General features: G+C 33.9%; 4 protein-coding genes and 1 long non-coding RNA gene across 11 annotated transcripts in view; 2 read left to right on the top strand and 3 right to left on the bottom strand.

The window, feature by feature from the left end:
- Positions 1-802: 802 nt before the first annotated feature.
- On the bottom strand, positions 803-5,327 carry LOC149488587 (pfs47 receptor-like). The gene is made up of 5 exons (XM_089695259.1): positions 5,259-5,327; positions 3,885-4,118; positions 2,532-2,737; positions 1,452-1,595; positions 803-1,066 (listed from the first exon to the last, which is right to left on the bottom strand). The coding sequence occupies exons 1-5, from the start codon at positions 5,263-5,265 to the stop codon at positions 980-982; spliced, it is 678 nt and encodes a 225-aa protein (XP_089551385.1). The 5' UTR covers positions 5,266-5,327; the 3' UTR covers positions 803-979.
- Positions 5,328-5,569: 242 nt separating this feature from the next.
- On the top strand, positions 5,570-7,329 carry LOC149488586 (uncharacterized). The gene is made up of 3 exons (XR_016315615.1): positions 5,570-6,030; positions 6,157-6,218; positions 6,293-7,329. It is a non-coding gene; the product is annotated as an uncharacterized LOC149488586 (long non-coding RNA).
- A 1,928-nt stretch (positions 7,330-9,257) lies between these two features.
- LOC149488585 (uncharacterized) lies at positions 9,258-13,074 on the bottom strand. Its single transcript, XM_089695298.1, has 8 exons — positions 13,059-13,074; positions 12,655-12,942; positions 12,302-12,580; positions 11,152-11,961; positions 10,503-11,084; positions 9,883-10,425; positions 9,627-9,736; positions 9,258-9,495 (listed from the first exon to the last, which is right to left on the bottom strand). The coding sequence occupies exons 1-8, from the start codon at positions 13,072-13,074 to the stop codon at positions 9,289-9,291; spliced, it is 2,835 nt and encodes a 944-aa protein (XP_089551424.1). The 3' UTR covers positions 9,258-9,288.
- Positions 13,075-13,555: 481 nt separating this feature from the next.
- On the top strand, positions 13,556-15,080 carry mRpS24 (mitochondrial ribosomal protein S24). The gene is made up of 4 exons (XM_089695188.1): positions 13,556-13,674; positions 13,922-14,108; positions 14,471-14,571; positions 14,855-15,080. The coding sequence occupies exons 1-4, from the start codon at positions 13,645-13,647 to the stop codon at positions 15,041-15,043; spliced, it is 507 nt and encodes a 168-aa protein (XP_089551314.1). The 5' UTR covers positions 13,556-13,644; the 3' UTR covers positions 15,044-15,080.
- A 351-nt stretch (positions 15,081-15,431) lies between these two features.
- twin (CCR4-NOT transcription complex subunit 6-like twin) overlaps positions 15,432-22,502 on the bottom strand; it is a 204,630-nt gene continuing 197,559 nt past the window's right edge. For all 7 annotated transcript variants that reach the window (XM_089695132.1, XM_089695134.1, XM_089695133.1 and 4 more), the window contains one exon: positions 15,432-22,012. In XM_089695132.1, the coding sequence (XP_089551258.1) occupies positions 21,933-22,012 (80 nt within the window). In that variant the 3' untranslated portion in view covers positions 15,432-21,932. The remainder of the gene's footprint in view (positions 22,013-22,502) is intronic.

Here is a 22,502-nt window from a genome sequence, read left to right as displayed (position 1 = left end):
ACTTTTTTTGCACTCAATTGACACAATATGTGTGTGTTGTGTACATACCTGCACTGTGAGACAATACCTGTATGACGGAGCTTTGATCCAGAGGCGTAGCTAGGTAACCAATAAGCCTAGTGCAAGAACAAAATAGGGTCTCTCGATGAAAAAAAAAACACCATGACTAGCAAACTCTCTCATCCAACATAGTACCAGGGCCCAAGGTAGCGCCACTGCTTTGACCGCGACTTTTTGGCATTTTATTAAAATGAATCCTACATAGATCGATAAAATTTACGAAAATCTTTATAGCCCATTTCTAGATTCAGATTATAATTTATATTTTATACTGTGTATATTATAGGTATTATACCTATGTGTAGGTGTATCACCCGTTCAGTAGTTTTTGCGAGAAAGACTACAATTCATCCATCCATGTTCACAAAGGGAGATAAAAGGTCTTAATTGTAAAAAAAAATATTCTTAAATTGAAACTTCTCGAAAGTTCAATGACTTCAAAAGTTATCATGTACCTAGATGAATCGGTCTTGGTAAATAATAGTAGACAGAGTTATAATCATTATGTCAATATTAGGATATTTTCATTTCAATTATTTTGCTTTGTGCTCGGCTTTTCTAACTGGAGTTACACAAACAATGCTTCCTTTGTTTCATTCAACAGATACACACAAGTTCTTTGAAAAATTTAATAATATGAGTAGGTACGTAAATTCAAAATGAAGTTATGACGAGTATTTTCATTTTCAGGAACAGTTTTCCTCCACGAATAATTAGGGATGCAGGTAATTAATTATACACATTTTATATAAATAATACGTTTATTTTCATACAAAGAGCAACAATTTAACAGCTACAATGACTGACAGATACTGTTAAGCATTACTGGCTGTTCAAATAAATAAGTCGTTTATAAATTATGTAATACCTTGTACTTAATGGCAAAAAGGGACAGTTAACCGTGACTTTAGAACTAAATTTACATGAGAACAAGAGCCTCATATTCAGCTGAGCTTCTTTCTTCGCCGTCGAAGGGATAGTAGCATACACCGTGGCTTTCTTGGATCTGAAATTAAACACATTGGTTAGGATTGTGATATAATTAATATTGTTAAGATCGATGTCGTTATCTAAAGACGTGAAAGATCTTGTTTCGATCACAAAACTGACGTTTTTTGAAACATGTTTTTCCTTAGTTCGTATATTTTATAGATTAAATTAACGCTTTATGTACTAAACTGTTAAAATGCAGTAAAGGCTAATTAATTTCTCTCTTGTCATTTAATTTTTCAGTTGATTTACGAGACAAAATTATACCTATGATCAGTATCGATTTCGTAGAGAAAAATTCTGACTCTACATTTTACATTACCATCTTTCTATCACCGTTTACCATTTACATTTTCCTCAAAATTCCACCCAAAGTATTGAATACAATTCCAAACCCTTACCTTGCCAGGTGTAGTACAACCGTCATGTGTAACTCTGCCATAGTACAGTTTCTCGCCGTCAGCAGTGACTCCGGCTTCCACAGCACCGGGGGGGACGCTGCCTCCTGTCGCGAACTGCCAGGAGAACATCGCTGGTACTAACACCTGAAATTTTGAGTTTGTTGAGTAATAAGTATTCAAACTGCGGAGGAGTGGAACTCCCTCCCGCCTTCTGTGTTCCCTCAGAGCTATAATTTGGAACTGTTTAAAACCAGAGTGAATAGGCTCTTTCAGGACAGGCATCATCTGCGATCGACCGCATCCACGCTTACCATCAGGCGCGATCGCGGTCAAATGCCTGTTCTGTTGTGAATTAAAAAAAAAAGTATAGATAGGAAGTAAATTGTATGATTTAGAATATTTTGTTCGGAGAGTCTGCTGGACAGATATTTAACACTTTTATGTACCACACCAAGATTAAAGCAATTACGACTATACAATAAAGCATTTAAAACAATTTTAAAACAATTTTATTTAATACAGTAGGTACACATGGCAGCCTTGTTGCTTATCTGCGATCTATCGGTTGCTTCAGAATATGATTTTTGGACACGTGGGCTAACTGAAGGTATGGTTCCTGTTCTTGCAGATTATTTAAGACATGGTAATAATACATAGGTATCTATAAGTTTTTTTTTTAAACCTATTCTTTTACTATGTATTCATTTAAAGCGATCAATTGTTGAATCTATTAGCGTAAAGACCTTGTTTAACGAAAACTCATTAAAATTAACATGGCTTAGGTATATAACACATCTCAAAGTAACATTTTCCAAATTTTTCACATAAATTTTGTATTTAGCAATCCTTTGTGACAGGTGTTACACATAATTTTCTCACAATATCTTTATTGAAATGTCCTCAAGAGCTACTTTTACCTAAATATGCATTAAATAGCAGGACATACGTGGAGTTCCTCATACAAAATTACATATTACATCACGCACGGAAGTCACTAGTTACCTTAGATCATTAAGTAATGATCTAAGTTAGTTACCCACAAACAACTCTTTATAAAAGTGCGAGAAAGTTAAAACTAACCTCAAACTGGTCTACAAGGACCTCCTCTCCTCCATAGCAGACATAGGCCACGTTCTTAGCAGGGATCACCTTCGCCGGCAGCAGGTCTCCACTGTGGTGCGCTCTGCCAGCGTAGATCGGTTCCCCATCAGCGTCATTACCGACTCTTAGAGCTCCCATGGGGATGCTCCTCTGGCTCAAACATGCTGGAACCCAACGGTATGTACCTGGAAGATTCAGATACGGTGTGAAAGATGGTAATGTTGAAATAAGATCTTGGATACCGAGATTGAATATCCAATTCTTTTCCAAGCTTTTTTTTTGATTTGGTTCAAAACTATGGAAAATTTGAATTAAAGACAGCTCAGACAAATCGGAATAACCAACTAGGTATTAATTACAGTGGTATTATTAAAAAGTGATAATGAAAATAGTTTCTAAATTAAGCATTTCATGTGATTATTGTGAATTGCTCGACTCATTTTACATAGTTATTATCAAGCATTACGGATTTTTTTGCTGCAACATTCTTTATGATTTAAAATTTAAATCGAAAGGCAGGATTTAGCAAAAATCACTATCATTTCGTAAAAACACGTAGATAAATATTTATCAAATATTTCATATAGATATATATCATTATCGCAAAATATTCGGACGTATTGCAAAACAACAAAAAGCAATGGCCAAAACTCTGTATGGTGACATCATTTAATTGTATATTTTTTAATAATTTTCGTTTTAAATTCACATAAGAGCAATATAACAAGACCTGGGCAGGATAAAGGATGGGAACCATAGAGAGGATTGGCCCAACATTGGCTGACAAATACTAAAAGCTAAAAGAGATAACACTTGCAGATTCTTATTTGAGAAATTGCTTAATTAATTGAATAAAATAAAGAATGATGAGAAACAATGAAATGAATCGTGATGCCAATATATTTTGAAATGATTTTATCTAATATCCATTAATGCGAAATTACTGGTTTCATTAGTAAATTTACAGTTTAATTTTGAATTGACCACAAATTTAACCAGTCACTTAATTATAAATTAAAATACTATTATTTTCTGATCGCAAAATATATTAGTGTCATCTCTTTATTTTGCAACATATACCAACAATCGTACAACTTTAAAGCTCTTGACCTGATTTTTTTAATCATCAAACATCCCGAAATTATTAAATAAATCGAACACAAAAGAGGGACGATTGTTTGCCAATGCTAAACCATCCTTTTTCTACCAATCGTGAAACGTGATAAACGGGGATAGCTAACCCATCGACCAATAGGATCGCTTGAAATTTATCGGGAAAAATTGAAACGGTCCTATTGGCTATCACGTTCACAGTTGGTAGTTTAAACTTACTGTAAGGTAATTCAACGGTTTCTCCGGGCATGGTAGGACCGTCATCAACGATTGCTACTTCTATTCCTGGGTCAGCCACTTGAGGAGGGGGAGCGTAAGGGGGGTAGAAATATGCGGGGTGCACTGGGTAAAACACTACGTTGGGACCTTGGGGGTAAGGAGGGAAAGGGTGGCCCGACCCGGGAGGTCCGGGGGGGTAACCGTGAGGGGGGCGCCCATAGCCGTGATATCTGTCTGTATCAAAAATATTTGGTTACCGACTATATATTTGAGAAGGATTTTGAATGCTTATTACAAAATTAGTTTTTTTTTTATTATTTATAAGTATAGATTTCATTACTAATTTTGGTTTGAGACGCTATTTATCATCAATTACTCAGAATATAAATATCCTTTTTATTTTCCACGTATTCTAAACAAACATAATCTTTTTTAGACGATAAAAGATAAGAACAATGACCGCTCCTTGATAAACCTTATCTATTTAATTGATTGTTATTTTTGACATGAAACCGATAAATACCAAATTGATAAAAAAGACAATTCTTGTAATTTTTCATGAAGGAATAATCTTTTCCTTGAAATTTCATATATACCTATCTATAGTTATCTATAGTGCATTAGAGGTAGATACGATTTATCAAATTTACCTTTTTTTAAATTAGGACTTTACTTACAAGAATAATAGTAGGTAGGTATGTATTGTAATCGTTGCATTATCCAATATTTCACGGCAATAAATAAAATAAATGCGAAGAAATCCTAGATTTGAAACGTTCTATTTACATCGTTATAACAATCACTGTTTTGAACTATAAATCCAATATTTAACAATACTAGTTAAATAATTTAAAGAGTACTCTACCTAAGGCTTTGTTGTGAGAAGTTCTAGAAACAAAAAGATCGATATTTGCGCGTGAGCATTTTGTCCTCGCCAGTGTTCATGAACATTTACAGGAATTTAAACAATGTTTCATTAAAATAGGATGTATAATGCTATGTACCACGTAAACAATAATACCTGTGTATAAATTGCACAATAAATACAGAGAATATTGACATATTGACGTAAGGCTTTACTGAAAACAAGATTTTCATGCGCACATTGCATGATATATGCAAATCAGTTCTCTGAAAAACTGATAAAAATACATAATATCTTACACTTTATAGTCTATTTTAAGTACAACCAAAAACTTGCATTAAAACACGTAAAAAGGAACCCAAGGTAAAACATAATTAACTTTTTAAATAATTTTATCTAAAGAAGATCTGTCACAAAACTCTAAGACAATAAAAATCAGGCCATTGCTTTGAGTGTATGGTAAGTTCTAGTAGGTATGATACGTTATCAATATAATTCATCAGACTCACCTGCCATTCTGTGTAACGTTTGTGAACCAACTGATAGCAGAACCACTGTTGTAACATTTAAGTACACCACATGACTCATTATACAGATAATACTATAATGTTAAATTGATAATTTTAATCGACTCACCTGAAATTAGCGGAAATATATTGATATTTCCGTGCGCTCATTAAGCGTTAGGTGACGACGAATGGGATTAAGGTGATGAATTAATTTTTCTAACATTTACGGCCCTTTTCAAACCTTCCTATTTTTTATATAATTAAAGTTGTCGTGATGAAAATTCTTGACAAGAAAGTTCAATAGTAACACAATACGTCTACCGTTTTAGAAACATGATTCCATGATATTTTCTCGATAGAAAAAAAATACAAAGTTATCATTGTTATTTTTTTTTAATCTCTGGCATCTTCAAAATAACAAACGTAAAGTTACGACTTTTTGGATATTAACTATAAAATATACAACCTATACGTCTACCGTGTTAGAATTTTGAAATATGCGATGGTTTTGAAATAAACAAGAAATACTTGAAATTAGCGCGCGACCAGCCAATATAGCGAGAGCCGCCCTGCACCTTCCTACCCCGATCGCTGCACGAGTCATTCCCGCTACGGCCGTCACACGGGGAACTTGTGTCGCTCGCGCAATCGTAAAAAAGGGTGACAACACGATAAGACAAAATGAGACAAATGGGGACAATAAAGAAAATAAGAAGAAGAAACATAAAGGTTGGAGGAAAAAGAATGCTTACAATTGGAACAAATTAATGAAGTAAGTTGGTTTTATTTTAAATTTGATGATAATTGTATTATAGACGATGTTTGATATGTACCCCTGTTTTAAGTACATAACGAATGTGTAAGATTTTTTAATTTATAGCATAAATAATCTTTTCAGAAATCCGGAATCCAGAAGGAAAATAAACCCACTGATTGTTCACAATGTGAATCCACTCCTTCGTAAGTACCTTTATTCAGTCAAAAATGTATGTTATCAAAGCTCTACTGGTTTTATCGCATGATTCCATTTTTAGCAAAAAGCAACAAAGTGCAAAGAAATAAAAAATCATGGTGAACTTAGTGGAAGTATGGCGGACATAATATGGAACAGGAGCTCATTGGAGTAGTATTATATTTAAAAAAAATACGAAATAATTTCAAGAATTACATTTCTTAGAAGGTGGTAGATAAGTATGTTGTATAAAGAATTTGATGTTGATATTTATTTCATTTATACTTACTACACCTGTGCGGGAAATTGCTTAGTAATAAAACAGGTTTATATTCATATTTACATAGTAATGTGAGTTTTCATTTCGAAAAATTTTGTGTAAGTAGGTATATTAAATTGAGTTCCTGGGTGATCTGGAAACACAATTGGGCCCGGAAGATGGCGCTGCAGTCACTCCTCCTAATGACATGAACCGATTTGGATGAATATTTGTGTGCACATTTCATTTTTGTGTGATGATTGGTTGATTCGCTTTCACATTAGCTAATATTATGTATTTTTGTTGTTAGAAAGTAAACTTAATTTAATGTTTATAATACATTATTATTGGTATAAATAAGCCAGTGTTCGTCTCACATTGCTGTACCTGCCTACCTACCCTACCAGGGCCTAACTTTGTTCTGGCTATTTTATTTTGATTATTTGTAATGAATAATTACAATTATAATAGAGTGCAAAAAATAAATACATGCGTCAATATATTTTGTGTTTTTTTTAAACAATTTTTTTATTTAAAAAAATATCATTCCGACCGCGGCTTTGCCCGCGTGGAATTAGATTATATCGTGAATCCTGTCTTATCCCACAGAAGTGTTCAGTTCGGATAAAAAGTATCCTTTGTGTAAATCCAGGCAATTAGCTATATTTTATCAAAATTGGTAATGTAGTCTTGACGTGATTAAGTAACAACTAACAAAAAAATATACAAATTAACATCCAAAGTTTCGCATCAGTTTTACTGTATTAGTGATATCTTCCACTCTTGACTTTGACTGAGAAGAATTAGGGTTTATAACTTCTTTCAGAAATATTACCTTTCATTTCTGGGCATGACGTAATATCTACGTCAGCACCAAATTCTATCTAAATCCATTCAGTAGTCCGCGTTATTGAGTACCATTTCATTTTTTTAGAGTAACAATATTTTTTGTTATTTTAAAGATTATTTATAACCTGTATTATTTTGTAATAAAGTAAACATTACGAAATAATAATAATTATTAATAATGTCTAAGTAGTTGTTAAAAAGAAGATTATTTGTTTATAAGCAAGAAAATAAAACCAATAAATCAACAATTAAATATATAAGAATATTATAACTGTATGACGACTCCATACATGTTTGTCCCGAGTCGGCCAGCGGCAGCGCGGCGAGTTTGCAAGAATGACTTCGCGCACACCCGCGTTCGCGATAGCGAGCTATTAGACTCCGCCCGCCAAGCAGTAGATTTTTTTTTGTGTATCGTCTTAATTCCTTTTTAAAGAAAACGGGAATGCCAGTTGTCAGTATTTTTCTAGCACGTAAGGGGGTTACAATTTTTAATAAAGTTACTTTTAAATTAATACCTACATCACATTGATACACCATACAAATTATTATGTATATTTGGTTCGTTTACCAGTACCAGTACCTAATTGCACATTCATAATTCATATGCACTTTTATTATCACTGTATTAAATTAATTAAAAAAAATAATAAAAATTAATTAATTAAAAGTAATAATACCTAAGAAAATGTTATTCAATGCATGAATAGGTCGTTCCTATCATGAACAAAATTTGCGTATTTTCATCGTAATTTTTATTTATTTCATAGGATTATAGTAAGTAGGTAGATACATAAATAACATGGCAGTAAACATAATTTTATCATCATTAGTCACAATTTTGTACTATTAGGCGTATATCCCGTTAATCCATTCCGATATTTTTTCAAGTTGGTAAAAACAAGGATAGTCTCGTTTCCTTTCTTCAAAGAAAAGCTGGCGATGCCGTATATGATTGGTGGTTTTTTATCTAATATAAGAGGACCGCCAGAGGGAATACGGCGCAAATCATCGTCGTCAGTTACACATATAAAATGGCCCCATTCACGGGGCATCCATTCATCGCAGTCAACCAAATTACCTGACAGGGTCGTTACTTCTAGACGTGAATTATTTTTAACGTGCTCTTTATCGACATAACCAAAACCGGCTACTGCCCACCCCGTGGCTTGCAACGGCGCGTTAAATATAGAGTTTCGGAACGGCAAATTTGCGTATCTGGGCCCTCTAGAATTTTTAGACGCGTATATAGGTTTTTTCAGTCTTATGAGTACGAGGTCGTGCACAGTGGTATGCGTTTGATTGTAGCCAATCTGCACCCACTGCTTCTTCCTATACGCTTGGTCTCCGTAAATTGCATATACACGTTGAGGAATTGAATGATCATGTTTATAGCCTACGGTGTGAATTTTCATTTTTCCTTCACTTTTCAAATATTTGTCCAAGGGGTTTGCGGAAGTAATAACAGTGTACATAGTAACGATAGCTCCAGTGCATATTGGCTGGTCATGCACTGATATTCCGACAATGTAGTCGTACGATTCATCGTCTTTTAACCAAGAAAACGATGCTGTTAGAACGTAAGCAATATAGTAAATCCCGAAAAAAATAAATATTTTATGATACCTGAAATCATAATATGTCAATATTAAGGGTAACCAGGAGCACAAAAGTATATCTGAATATGTAGATATATGAAGCCCTTACATTTTACCACTCCATTGATCCTACCCACAATCCTACCATTAACATGACAGTATTTATTTTATAAATCGGCCAGTACATCTTATACCATTGTATTTGTTATTTTGTATAAGTATCAAAGAATGCATACATGCCGAAATAATACAAACATTAAACAACCTTAAAATTTGAAACACCGGAAAAAATAGTTTCGTATGCAGCAGTTATGTCACTTGTTTCGTTATAGGGTTGGTGAAATAAAATAAATAAGATTAAATTATTGGATTTTATTTGTCACACGATCGCAAAGTATCTAAGATAGTTTCAGCGATGTCAGTAAATTCTTGCACAGCATAGTTATTGTTTCTTCGCCTGTATTCCTCAACGGAACCGTATGTTAGCACTAAGTCTTGTAGTATCTCTTTAACCAAATCTTTCAATGTTCTTCGTGTGGGCCTTCCAGATTTTTCAGCAACTTTAAGTGTTGCAAGAACCTTTGGATTTTGGAATCATTAAAAGTTTTAACATTTACATAAATGAACTTAAAGAGAATATTTGGACGGTATAATAAAGCATTATTATCTATTTTTTTATAAAACTATTTAATAAATACCCAAACTCAAACCTTTGTTTTCCAAGTAGACAGCAGCTCGCCCATTGCAGTTCCCTTTTGTTTTAAACCAACTTCTTGCACCTTATGCTGTAGTACTGTTATATGGTGACTTCGACAAATTTCTATGAACCAATGTGTAAATAAGTTAATTATAAGGAATTACTCGTTCGCTCTACCATAAAATAAAGTCTAGCATAAGTATTTGAATCTGTAAAAAACAATATATGACTTAGAAAGTAATAATAATAAATTAATGATTATTTTTTACCTTTACTACACTGTCTCTCATCGTCGTCTTGGGGACAATCAGGTTTTCCATCGCAAATGTTCTCAATATCTATAGATTTATTATTATTCTCACAAAAGTATCGTGTTAGCCTTGGTTCAATTACACATGCTTTCTGACATCGCCTCGTGCAAAAAGTTGCTGCGCATTTGCCAGTTCTACAGAAGCAACTGTCGGACATAATTTTCTTATTACCGGTACCAATACGTTTGAGTATAGCTCCCAGTTGCTGGTTTACTGATAAAAGGAAAATATACACGTCTTCTGCCTCGTACGCAAGTGTCGTGTGCTTAATAACACCTGAATATATTGCATCTAACAGTTCAAAACATTGGTCTCTGTATTCTTTTATGGATGTTGGATTAGGATTTGAATTCAAGCTCAACTTTTCAAGACTGGATAGCGTGTTAACAAGAGATAACACTTTATTTTTTTCTGTTTTGTAATCTTTGGAAGCTTTCAATTTCAACAAGTCTGTTATTTCACTGAATATTTTATGAGCCTCAAATTTACCATGAACGTTATCTGAAATAAAAAAAAAATGTATTTGAAGAAGTGTTTTTATAACAAATCTGCTTTTATAGTCAATTCATATTTACAACCTGTAAAGCAATCCTTTTCATCAGATTCATCATAGCAATCATATTTGCCATCGCAAAGAACATTCAAGGATACCATTGATGTCTCATTTACTGAGTCACAATTCCAATGAGTGAGACTATTTTTATGCCAGCAGATTCTTTGACAGTAATTGGTACAGTTTGAACAAGATTTCTCTTTGCAAGAGCAAGCTTCAGGAGGCCATTTTTCTTTTATCTTTTGTGGTAAGTCTACATCTTCATCAAATATTTCATTATATCGACGTAGATTGTGATCATTTTTTATTTCATTTCGAGAACATAATGCTTTGTCCAGAGCTTTTGTTAATGTACCAATAACATCAGTTATTTCTTTGATGGAAGATCGGATCATATTATTAGATAGTTTGCTATCAGTGTCGGTAACGGCTGCACTTTCGAGTTTGTATTTATCAATAAAATTCAACTGTGCTCTAAGTACGTCTCGCAAAATTAAGTTCTGTTTTGAAAGGATCTTTTCATTAATATCAGTCATCAAACAATCGTTTTCTAAAGAAATATCTAATGCGATAAGAACGCTGTGGGCATAATGTACTCTTTCCGTGGCTGAAAATAAATTTTAATTACATATCATTATGTAGTTTCTTTTTGTATAAAAAATTAAACTACCTACCTTGTTGGGCACAATGCTTTTCATCAGATTTGTCTGAACAATCATATTTTCCATCACAAAGCTTATGAAGTGGTATGCGTTCTTCCATATACGCACATTTTAGCATATTCATGTTTCTAATATTAGCGCAAGTCCTTTCGACTGCACTTTTGCACAATAATTTTGTTTGACTGGATATTTCATTATTATATGGAGCGAGGAAGTCGGCATCTACATCTATAACGGGATAATTTGTAGTGTTTTCATTTGCGCCTCTTTGTTTCATTATTCTTTTTCCAGCTAAGTTTATACTATCAACTAGTAGATCACTTATTAATTTAATATCATTGTTATTTTTTAGGATATCATTCCGCTTCATATAATCAAATGTTTTCAATTTGATATTTTCGATAATTTCATCGTATTGATTAGCTGAATATTTCTTCATAACTTTTTCTATTGCTCTCGCAATGTTTTCAATTGCCTGCTTTTTAAGCCGTTCATTACCTTCATTCATTTTAATAACATTATAATTTAGTTTAAAGGCATCATCTACTACTTCGTTAATCTCAGCAGACAAAGAATTGTCATTCTGTGAACTGATGTTTTTATTAGTGGAATGTATTGCTCTCATGATTAAGTTGACATATTTTAATCCCTTTTCCCCGAGTGGTTCTGCTGCTTTTCGTAAATTGTCTTCAACCGAATTCAAACGATTTTGTTGATCATTGGTATTCTGTGCTGCCATTGATATTTGATAGATTTTCTTTAATATAAATTCAGTCATTGCATTTCGTGAGTTGTCTGGGCTATCTTTCTTCTGAACATGAGCTGTTTGGAAAGTTATTAGATATGCAGTCTTTTGTTTCTTAGGTGTACTTTTTTGAGTGTATCAATTAACATAAGTGGATATTTTATGTAACTAGGTATCTTATATTTAATGTCAATTTTCTTACGTTGCTTAATTGAATTCAGGTTAATTTATTTACTTAAATGTACTTTATAATAAGTTATGAAGTATTTATAAAATAATGACTAATTTTTTTTTAATGGTTCTTTTTCATATTATCATATTAAATGCTGCTGATACCTATCAGCTATTTCTACTGATGTTGATACAGGGTGAAACTTTTCTAAAAATCACGCAATTTTATTCCAGTATCGTACTTACCAGACCTCCTTTTGTCTTCAGATTTCGAGTCTTTGTCTTTTAAATTTTCTGTATTTTTAGTTCGAATTCCTTTCATAATTAAATTAATTAATTTACTTCCCTTTTCTCCCAATGGGCGGGATACGTTTTTGAGTTTATTTTCTATTGATTTTAATATCTTCTCCTTCTCGTCGTTACTTGTTACGTTATTAAGAGATTCTTGAGATATTCTTTTAATTTTTTGCATAATGAAATCTATCATGGCATTGCGCGATATTCGAAGGTCATTTTTGTTTTGAGCTTGAATATATAAATATATTTATTTATAAAACATTTATTGGATGGACTTTTTTTGAAATTAGTTTTGTACTTACCAACGTTTGATATATCTGGAGGGGTAGTGTTTAAATTGTTAAAACTAACAGGCCCCTTACTGGTAGATCCAGATCTTAAGCCACGCATAATTAAATTAACATATTTGTCTCCTTTTTTACCCAATGGTTGAGCTGCTTTTCTCAACTTTATTTCTATTGAACGCAACATATTTTCTTTATCATTATTGTCAGCATTGCTCATTGATTCGGAGGATATCTTATTGATTTTTTTCAATATATCTTCGACAGCGGCACTGCGAGGTTTTTCTGTCTCGGAAATATCCTCAGCTGAATATTGATAAATTTACATATTGTTACTCCAATATCGATAAAAAATATACCTAGCATATGCGAGATTTAAAATCTAGACGTAATGTTGTTTCAAAGAAATTCCTTGAACTTACCTTCACTCATAAACATCGTACATAAAATAACTGTTAATGCGATCCATAATTTCATTTTCCTTACAATCTGCGAAATCTGCTAATGTTCTTAAAATAAAACACTTTGTTAATGTTTACTGCATTCAGCCACTTAAAACTTTTTATTGGCTTTTATTTTAATTGAAATACCATTTATTAGTTCTCTAAGTGTGTTTGATAAATTTTATTGCTTTTCAAATGAAATAAGAAGAATTGTAAGGATTCTGTTAAAGAGTTAACTTATAGTGAATAATAATTATTTTTAATACGCCGAATCGTCCCACTGTCACATGTATTGCTTTTGAACAGTTTGCAGATATTCATTTTGGTTCTTATTATTTATTAATATCGTGTGGAGTTAAAACGCACATGCGATTGCCCTGCATTTAAATTCCCAAAAAGACTTGAAGCCGTGATGTCCGTAACTGTCGCTACTGTTTTTAATGTCATAAATTGTCAAATGTCAATGTCAGGAAACGACATATTGCAAAACTGTCATTTTCGGAAGATCAAGCGAGTCAGGTTATGTTCTAAATAAAATATTTATTTTGTGTTAAAAACATAAATTATGAATTCCTCTATTATAAAATTGGTGCAAGTGAGTTTCAAATTTAACTAATTAGTTTGGATAAGTCTTATATTTCAGATATTTAATAAGAGCCGTATAATTTTTGTTTTTATTATTATTTTTACTTTGCTTTACTCAGTATTGAAATTAATTATGTTGCTCGGCTTATATTAACTTAAGCCGAGAACTTAAGTTAATACAAGTTTTTGAATAGACTTGCCATGCACCTTATACAACCTCGTATACGTTTATTTCTATATTATGAACTTTATTCCAGAGTGCAACGTGTATAGCCCAAAAGTCACCAATCTTAGCTTCACAGTTCCACACTTCATCAGCGTTATGTCGAGTTGTGTCGGGAAAGTACAGAATAACGAAGAAACGAGACAGACCACTCACTTATGAAATGGCAAACCCACCTCATTATATTGCTCACAGGAAGACATGGAATTCATGGAATACTTGTAAGTTGCAGATTTCTCAATTGTGTTTATTATAAAAAATGCTCAAATTTTTTGTTACTATTTAACTGTAACCAAAAAAAGAAAAAAAAAATTACATGAGAGCTTGAATATTTAATATTACATCTAACTAGTTTATATCCTTCTCTAGGAAATATGTTATTATACTTGTGAAAGATTGTGTAGTTAAAAAAGGACATTAATAACTTTTTTTGTCTTCCGTATTATGCCATAGCATTTCTTTCAAAACTTGGCCTACAATACCATTGTATTGTAGGTCAAGTTTTGAAAAATTTGCTGGTTTTCTGTGTACCTATACATATTTATTCAAATATAGAACTTACTTTTGAACTGCAATTTTTCAGCTAACTTGAAGGATGGTATTCGTCGTTCAGAAACAGCTTTGGAAGATGAATTCATCAGACGATTTATGAATGGCACTTGGCATGGCCTTGTTTGTAGTGAAGTAAGTATTATTAGATATAATATATATTGAAATAATTTGTTAACGGAGACTACTTATTCCAGTTTCATAGATAAAGAAACAGAATATAATCATATAATATATAAAAGCATGTTAAAAATGAGATTTTGAAATCAGACAATAGTTTCTTAACTTCCTTTTCTATTATGAAAATCAATGCAGAAGTTGTTATTTATTGCAAATAGTAAGACAGACTTAGTTTTATAATTTGTAGTGTGTATATTTCTTTTTATCATTATTTACAAGTTAGAAATATTGTTTTCAGATAATCATTAAAAGGCAGTTCAACCACATTCGCGTAGCGGCCATCATAAGAAGAGCCGTGTCTCCAACCAAAATGTACTTCCTGTTGGGTTATTCAGAAGAGCTCATGGCAAATTGGTTGCAATGCCCTGTCACATTGGAGATACAGACCGTGGACAGCTTTAAGGATGTCGTCTTTAAATATATTTAATTTAGATATTGTGTAAATAGATTTTAGTTTTAGCTGCTTTGGTTGTTTTATTGATACTAATTAGTGAGTATTGTAGAGTATGTTGTAAAATTTGACTGTTACCAATATGATGGCATATAGCCTACATTTTATAAGAATTATAATATTTGGATTGCATTGCTTCCATTCTCTTTAAATTATTTAATTGAAGTGTTCTCGTCATATTTACTTTCTTCTTGAATAGATTGTGTATAAAAGAAAATAAATACAGTTATATCACTGCAATGTAATTACATCCGGAAAAATAAAGCAACTATCCTACCATATGTTTCGCTTCAATGAAGGGAAAGAAAAATTCCAAATGTAGGGGTAAAAATCATCAAAATCTTTGTTGAAATAAAACTCAAAATAAAATTCATATTCTCTTATAATTTGATTCATTCAAATATACATAATGTGTCAACAAACAGAGCAGCGAGACGCGGGCCGCACACACACACACGCAGCACAGTCACGCACACACGCACACGCACCCTCACCGCTCAACTCACTCGAGCCGCGAAACTTCTGCACATACGATTTGTACTTTTTTTCTTTATTTGCTGACGGTACGCTACGTTGCCAACATCAGAATAAAACATATAAAAAATAGCGCGAATCCACTTTTTTTATCGTGACACAATTCGCTTTTGACATTTTAACTGCGCTCAAAATTAGATGAACACGATTCATGAGGTTAAATTTTACGATATTAAAATCTATAAATACTGGTAGAAACTTTGGTAAAAAACATGAGAAAGGGCGCGGCGAGATAACAACTCGCGATGAGAAAAACATTCGAAAATCCAAGTACAAAAGATGCCACAAAATAGAGTACCGTCAGCATTACAACTGAGAGTAAGGTACGTTACATTCCATTTCTCATAAGACGATTTAATAAATTTCCCATAAATGCCTATGGTGTTCTCTCAGCTATATTTGTATTGTCTATCACAGTGACGTAAAGCATTTGTCCTTACATACTAGTGAGTTAAACATTGCGATCTTATCATTAAATCACCATAAAACACGTTTTGTAAAGTCGTTAAGGTGCTTCAGAAAATATTTTTTTTTTCTCATTATTATGATATTTCTCTTTGTTAAAGTCTCATACAGTCTTTTGTATTGAGCTAATTCGATAGGGCCTGTGGAATGTCTGTTAGATACACCTTATTCGAGGCTAGTGCAAGGTCGTGATTGCTTCAAACCGATGTAGACATGTTGTGCCAAACGTGTTTACTGCCAATGCATCGCTAATGTCACGATGGCAACACTAGAACATCTGTCAAGATGACAGTTGAGGCAAAGTAAAATCAAAATTTATAGTTTTGTAAATTAATTAAATAATAAATTGATTCAAATTGTGTGTATAATTTATTAATTTATAGAGTAAAAATTATAGAAAAGGGAGTTTACTTAGCAAATGTTCGAATATCGAGTGTTGCCATCATGCAATGTTCCTAAGTCGTTTACGTAACTGCTAGTGTGCGCAGAAGTCCAAACGGCTGTTCTATGCAACGGCTCGCTCGTTGTCTAGCATTAATTGTTATCGAAATTACATATTTACAAAATAAATATACAGACTTTTGAAGGCTCCTTGCGGTATCGAATAGATATTGCATCGTTGAAACTGCGTTCAAATTTAAAACTAAAAAAAAGAATACGTCACAATGATATCCGCGGAATTTAAAAAAAATAAAGCAACATATTTACACGAATAAAAGTTATAATACAAATATGTACACAAAAGTGTCGTTCCAAACGGAAAGAATATCGAATAACACAAATGTAGAGTTTCAACGATGCAATCTTGTCAAAAATTTTCTTGGAGGGCATCAGTTTTGTGAAAAATTATACACAGTGGAAATATAATTAAAATGTGCGATTACATCCCTATTTCGAATACTACACACCGCTAGATCTATTAAGTAAAATTGTCCATCAAAATTCTATTAAAAATAAAGAGATCACATGTCTTACTACAAATAAGATAAACTTGATATATAAAGCTCTCGTGATGCATCGCGACAACCGCGCATCTATTGGTTTGTTTCAATACTGCGTCATTGGAAGCGTGGCTAGCTGACGTGTACTTTATTCTGTGTAAATCTTCTTCAAACTTTAACAGGCGCGTGAAACGCGCGTCTGCAACGCGGCGGTTGTTACAGTACATCTCAAACGCCGCGTCACGAACGCCGCGTTTGACGCGAAAAACTATTTGTAAGAAATGATCAATATATAGCCTCAGCTCGACCGCATCTACGCAACCGTGACAATAATTATAAATAATATATTTATGCGCATACATTTTTAACTGCGTATAATTTAAACAATATTCTAAGCCAAATCTCATCAACAGGTACAATGAATAGACGAGTGGTACATTTTAAGGCCTCCGTCGCCCGCGAGCGACGGTCGCAAAGTATTATGCTACACGAATACATTCTGACAACACGATAAATGCAAAAATACTTATCACTCGACACAATATAAACTCACGATTCGAACACGAGTGTGATATAATATTGAAACTCTATAATCTGTAGGATTGCGACACGCGAAGGCAACACGCGCTCGCTACAGGCGGCCCGGGCCCGTGACGTCACACCACTCACTTTGTGCTTCACTCCGCGCGGGGCGCCACTAGCGAGCGCGCTCACAATACTTAACAATCTACGATAATTTACAAAAGTCAAAGAACAAGATTATCATGATATGATTTTATAATCTATCTGTACTTAGAAAAATTAGACAGCGTCAGTAGTAAAATTTGTATGATACAAAACTTCATTTCGATACGATTATCCTAAAAGTAATAATTCAAATATACCCTTTTACATGATTTGGCTCATTTTGTAAACATTTCATTCGAGAGAGACGCATCCCTATCACAATCGCGTTTAGTAACATTAAAATTAAATACAACAGCACCTATCGTTTGATATACATAATAATCATAATAATAATATATAATGAATAAAAAATATTTAAAAATTATATATAATTCCGATGGAGAGGACAAAAATAAGCGTAGATTCAACTATGCTGTGGTCCAAATTTTTTTTTGTAATATAAAAAAGTTTTAGTAAATATCACTAAGTTATTCCGATGAGACAACTAACGCTCTACAACGAATCGCAAGAGATTGACAGATTGCACTCGGGCTTCGCTCGGAGCACAACGCAGAAGTCACTATAGAGTATAACACCTAACAAAACTACAATCTAAAATAGATACTGTTGATAAACGGGCAGTACGAGTGTCTCCAAATAATAATCCACATTCCCTGAGCAAAATCTGTATCAACCCCTGTCGATGACTAGTTTACGATGCTCCCCGACATTCTTCGATGACGTTCGAGAACAACGAGCCCGCTAGATCACAACCATACAGTCAGAGGCCGGAGCATACGCGACCGATGCACACGTCCACGTTAGTATGACAATTTAACCAGGTCACAGATAAAAAAATTAAATCTATAAAAATTAAATCGTCACACAAACTTCCACCCGGATACGGCAACCCTGCGATCGCACGTCACTGCGACAGTCGACCAATGGAGAGCGGTTCCGACACGCGCACACACACAAACGTACCGTACGCATCTCTCACACATCCATTTGTACTACGCCAGTATGCTACCCGCTAATCTAATTGCGGCCAGTCGCCGTCGGTCGCCTCCCGAAAAGAAAAATTTAAAATATTCCACTAAACTAAAAAATGCATCTACAGAAATAAAATTTGGATCGAAGCAGTCGGCGTTTGATGCGAATACTGAACCGTAAACTAAACTTACAGCTAAACAACTTCAATTCGTGAAATAACCATGATTCCGTCACATTTGATAAAACCTACTTAAACCTACGTGGGGAGGCGGCCGGCAGCGAGCGGTGCCCACTTATAAAGAGAGAAAACATCAAGACGATACAAAAGTCCACTTACAAGAGATTATAAAAAATACTAGGAAAATGGGGAGGGAGGGGGGGGGGTTAAAGGTAGTATAGGAAGGGTCTTTAAGTCTCGCTGAGTAGTTTGTTGGTACACAAAATGCGACATTAACCTAAGTTCCGCCGCCGCCGAGCGAGCGCCCGGCTTTGTTCTAAATGCCAACACCGTACCACATGACACCACACACCACATCTAACGTACCATCCACTAGACTACCGACGCCGGCACACGCTTAGCCGCGCGATCACAAGCTGAGAACGGACCGCGGGCTGAAGTCAACACACCGACCAATGAGACTCTTACCACAAAATAGTATGAAATACGACTCTAAACAGAAAAAAGTATAATTCAAAAGTTGACAGGGCAAATATGTCTTTAACACGTGGGAATAGATACCATAATCGGATTGAAGAACACATTGTTATAACAGTCTCATTGGTATTCCATACACAACGTCACCTACATGACACACACATACATAGCAAAGTATTCACAGATTATCCTAACAATATACAGTGGAGGAATCCCTTTATCACTAATTGGTAAATGGACGTCTGATATTCATTCACTTCGGTTTTATTCATTCGTTAACAAGCACATTATTTCCCATAAATATCACCTCGCGCATGGAACTGACATCTATAACTTAAAACAGATCATTTAAATAAAACAATTAACACTTAGTCGATTTAGAATGTTAAAAATATGTATTGTCAAAAAAAAACTAAAATGTACTTACATAATTTATCTCGAATAAAAAAAATAAATAAAAAAAAACAAGAAAAAATGGCAGTTCCACACATGTCAGGCTATATGCATTATGTATATACATTCCTCAACTGTATAAATATTTTTGAAACTAAATCTCGCTACACTTTGAGAACGGTAAACAACATCAATAATAATTTTAAACCGATCACTGTGAGAAAATACTTTTTTTTATCTAATTGAAAACTACAATTGCACAGACAATAGTCTTAAAGCTAAATATCGATTAGAAACACTGTACTTTACTGAGCATTCAAAATAACTCACCCCTTCATAATGGATACTGAAAATTATATAATTTGTGTGGCAAAAATAACCATTGTTCAGTCTACATAATTTAATATTTTTGTGATGTCTAAGTCAAAGAAAAAAAAAATTTAGTTCCAATAGAACATAAAATAAACATGGAACTAATTTGGTACTTAATACATATAAATAAGTCAAATTACTAAACACTCCAATATCCAATACGAAAGAGTGTTACAACACATACTTTCAAAATATATTGAAAAGCGCCTTCACTTGTCCATTTATGAAAATATCCAAGCAAAAGATTTGTCAAAGTAAACTTGGACGTAACTGAAATCTGTAGAATTTGCAAGGTAAGAAAAACCGTGGAGAAGAAATTAAGTACTATACTTATATTTAATATATTTTAGCTATAAATACATATAACAATCGAATGTCATAAAGGTCTATGTATATAAAAGAAAGCATAAAAGAACCGAAAATATTTCCCAGTATAGAAAATTCGCTTGCAAATAAATGATCCGTTACATTATAGGATGCAATCATAAACGGCGACAAACGCTTGCTGTCTCACTCACTCCACTGCATTGTACAATAAGCTATCTCGCTCGCACATGCTAGCTGTTCCAATTTATGATTACATACTTCAATAATTATTGTGACAATTAAGAAAACAGTTTACAATCTCGATAAGTACTTCACACAGGTTTCATTACAAATTCATTTGTTCTTTTACCATTCTACGTCCGTTACATTAAAGTTACAATGTCAAATGACATCAATTATTGAGTGTCTCTGGGTTATATGAGCGAAAATTTATATTTTATTGCAAAGTAACATTTAGATGGATTTCCCATATTAAAATATTGCACCAAAAGTAAAATCTAAACAAACTACAACCAAATTTAAAATAAATCCATCAGTCATATAAAAATCATAATGAACATAAAATACGACAAAAAAACACCTCATAACCCAGAGACCCTCAATGAGCAACCAAGTCAATTACCATTTGCACTCGATCCGAACTCGACTCACTGCTATACGATTTTACACTATACATGAAATTAGATGGCAACTGACGTCATATTCCGCCTACAATAAGATGGTACCTACGTCTTATTACATAATGCTTTACTAGATGGTCTTGTTCCGCAATTCGATGGTATATCATGTCCTATTTCACACTGCTTTTCTATTCAATGGTCTATCATGTCCTACCCTGCATTGCTTTACTATAAGATGGTACTTGACGTCCTATTCCATACTTTAATTATATCCATACTTGTTCACTATTATTTTGTTGTTATCACTGCTTTTCTATTAGATGGTACCTGACGTCCTGACTGTTTTATTAGATGGTCATGTTCTGCACTGCTTTACTTTTCGATGTTATCACTGCTTTACAATTAGAAGGTTCTTGACGTCCCATACCGTACTGCTTTACTATGGTTATAGATGGTCATATTGTTCCACACAGCTTTACTATTAGATGTTACGTCACGTCTTGTTCCATACTGCTTTACTATGGCTATAGATGGTCATGTTCCAAACTGCTCTACAATTCGATGGTATCTGACGTCCCATACCAAACTGCTTTACTTATTAGATGGTACATCACTTTACTACAAGATGGTCATGTTCCACACTGCTCTACAACTCGTTATCCTTGCTCTACAATAAGATGGTACCTCGCATCCCGCACGCATTGCGTACTCGCTGACTTCACGTCCTGGTCCGCTCGTGGCGCCGCGTGCTCGCTGACGTCACGTCCTGGTCCACTCGTGGCGCCGCGTGCTCGCTGACGTCACGTCCTGGTCCGTTCGTCGTGGTGTGCGGGGTGTGCGGGGTGCGGGCGGGCTGGCTGTGCGGGGTGCGCGGGGTGTGCGGGGCGGCGCGGCGCGTGCTACCTGCGCCCGATCAGCCCGTTCGAGTTCGCGCTCGACGTGGGGCACATCTCGAGCTCCACTAGTAGGGGAAAGTGGTCTGTGGATGGAAAAACATTGAATATAAGTGTTATTGAATTTTATTTGCTCTAGTGATCACAAATTAGACGTATTCAATCCACAAGGATAGGTGTAGTTTATCGAGAAAAAACCTAAATTTTATAAATTTATAAGAAAAAACTTGCATGTTGTGAGTTTCTTATAAATTTATAAGAAAAAACCTATTCAATAGACAATGCAACCAATATTGCAAGTGTTCGTATTCCTTTATTGGTCCTTTGAGCTCTACAAAAAATTTAGGCAATAACATATTAATCACCACGAACTGCAATGACTTCGTAATCTGGTTATTTGGTGACCTAAATGTCACATGTCAGGTGACCAGTTTACGAGCCTCGCAGCTGCCACTGATAGATTCGATAATTTACAATTATTATCAAGCTTGAACTAATTCAATACCTCCAAATCGGGGTACAATACATAATTTTACAATAAATGATTCCTTCAATCATTGAACCAAAAGTACAAAA

This window comes from Colias philodice, chromosome 5 (genome assembly GCF_061535455.1).
Source record: "Colias philodice isolate Cphi_HAF_F1 chromosome 5, ilColPhil1 Martin Lab GWU primary, whole genome shotgun sequence".
NCBI classification, from domain to species: Eukaryota; Metazoa; Arthropoda; class Insecta; order Lepidoptera; family Pieridae; genus Colias; species Colias philodice.
The sequence above is the reverse complement of the archived record's forward strand: the minus strand, read 5'-3'. Positions and strand labels throughout refer to the sequence as shown.

Excerpts from the sequence above, each read along its gene's own strand:
- LOC149488587 (XM_089695259.1), bottom strand. Across the intron at positions 2,738-3,884 it reads AACCGTTGAATTACCTTACA|GTACATACCGTTGGGTTCCA; the intron begins GTAAGTTTAAAC and ends TGAATCTTCCAG. Across the intron at positions 1,067-1,451 it reads GTTGTACTACACCTGGCAAG|ATCCAAGAAAGCCACGGTGT; the intron begins GTAAGGGTTTGG and ends GTTTAATTTCAG.
- LOC149488585 (XM_089695298.1), bottom strand. Across the intron at positions 9,737-9,882 it reads TGAGAGACAGTGTAGTAAAG|AAATTTGTCGAAGTCACCAT; the intron begins GTAAAAAATAAT and ends ATTGGTTCATAG. Across the intron at positions 9,496-9,626 it reads TGTCTACTTGGAAAACAAAG|GTTCTTGCAACACTTAAAGT; the intron begins GTTTGAGTTTGG and ends CAAAATCCAAAG.
- mRpS24 (XM_089695188.1), top strand. The coding sequence starts at position 13,645 with ATGAATTCCTCTATTATAAAATTGGTGCAA. Across the intron at positions 13,675-13,921 it reads CTATTATAAAATTGGTGCAA|AGTGCAACGTGTATAGCCCA; the intron begins GTGAGTTTCAAA and ends ACTTTATTCCAG. Across the intron at positions 14,109-14,470 it reads ATGGAATTCATGGAATACTT|CTAACTTGAAGGATGGTATT; the intron begins GTAAGTTGCAGA and ends GCAATTTTTCAG.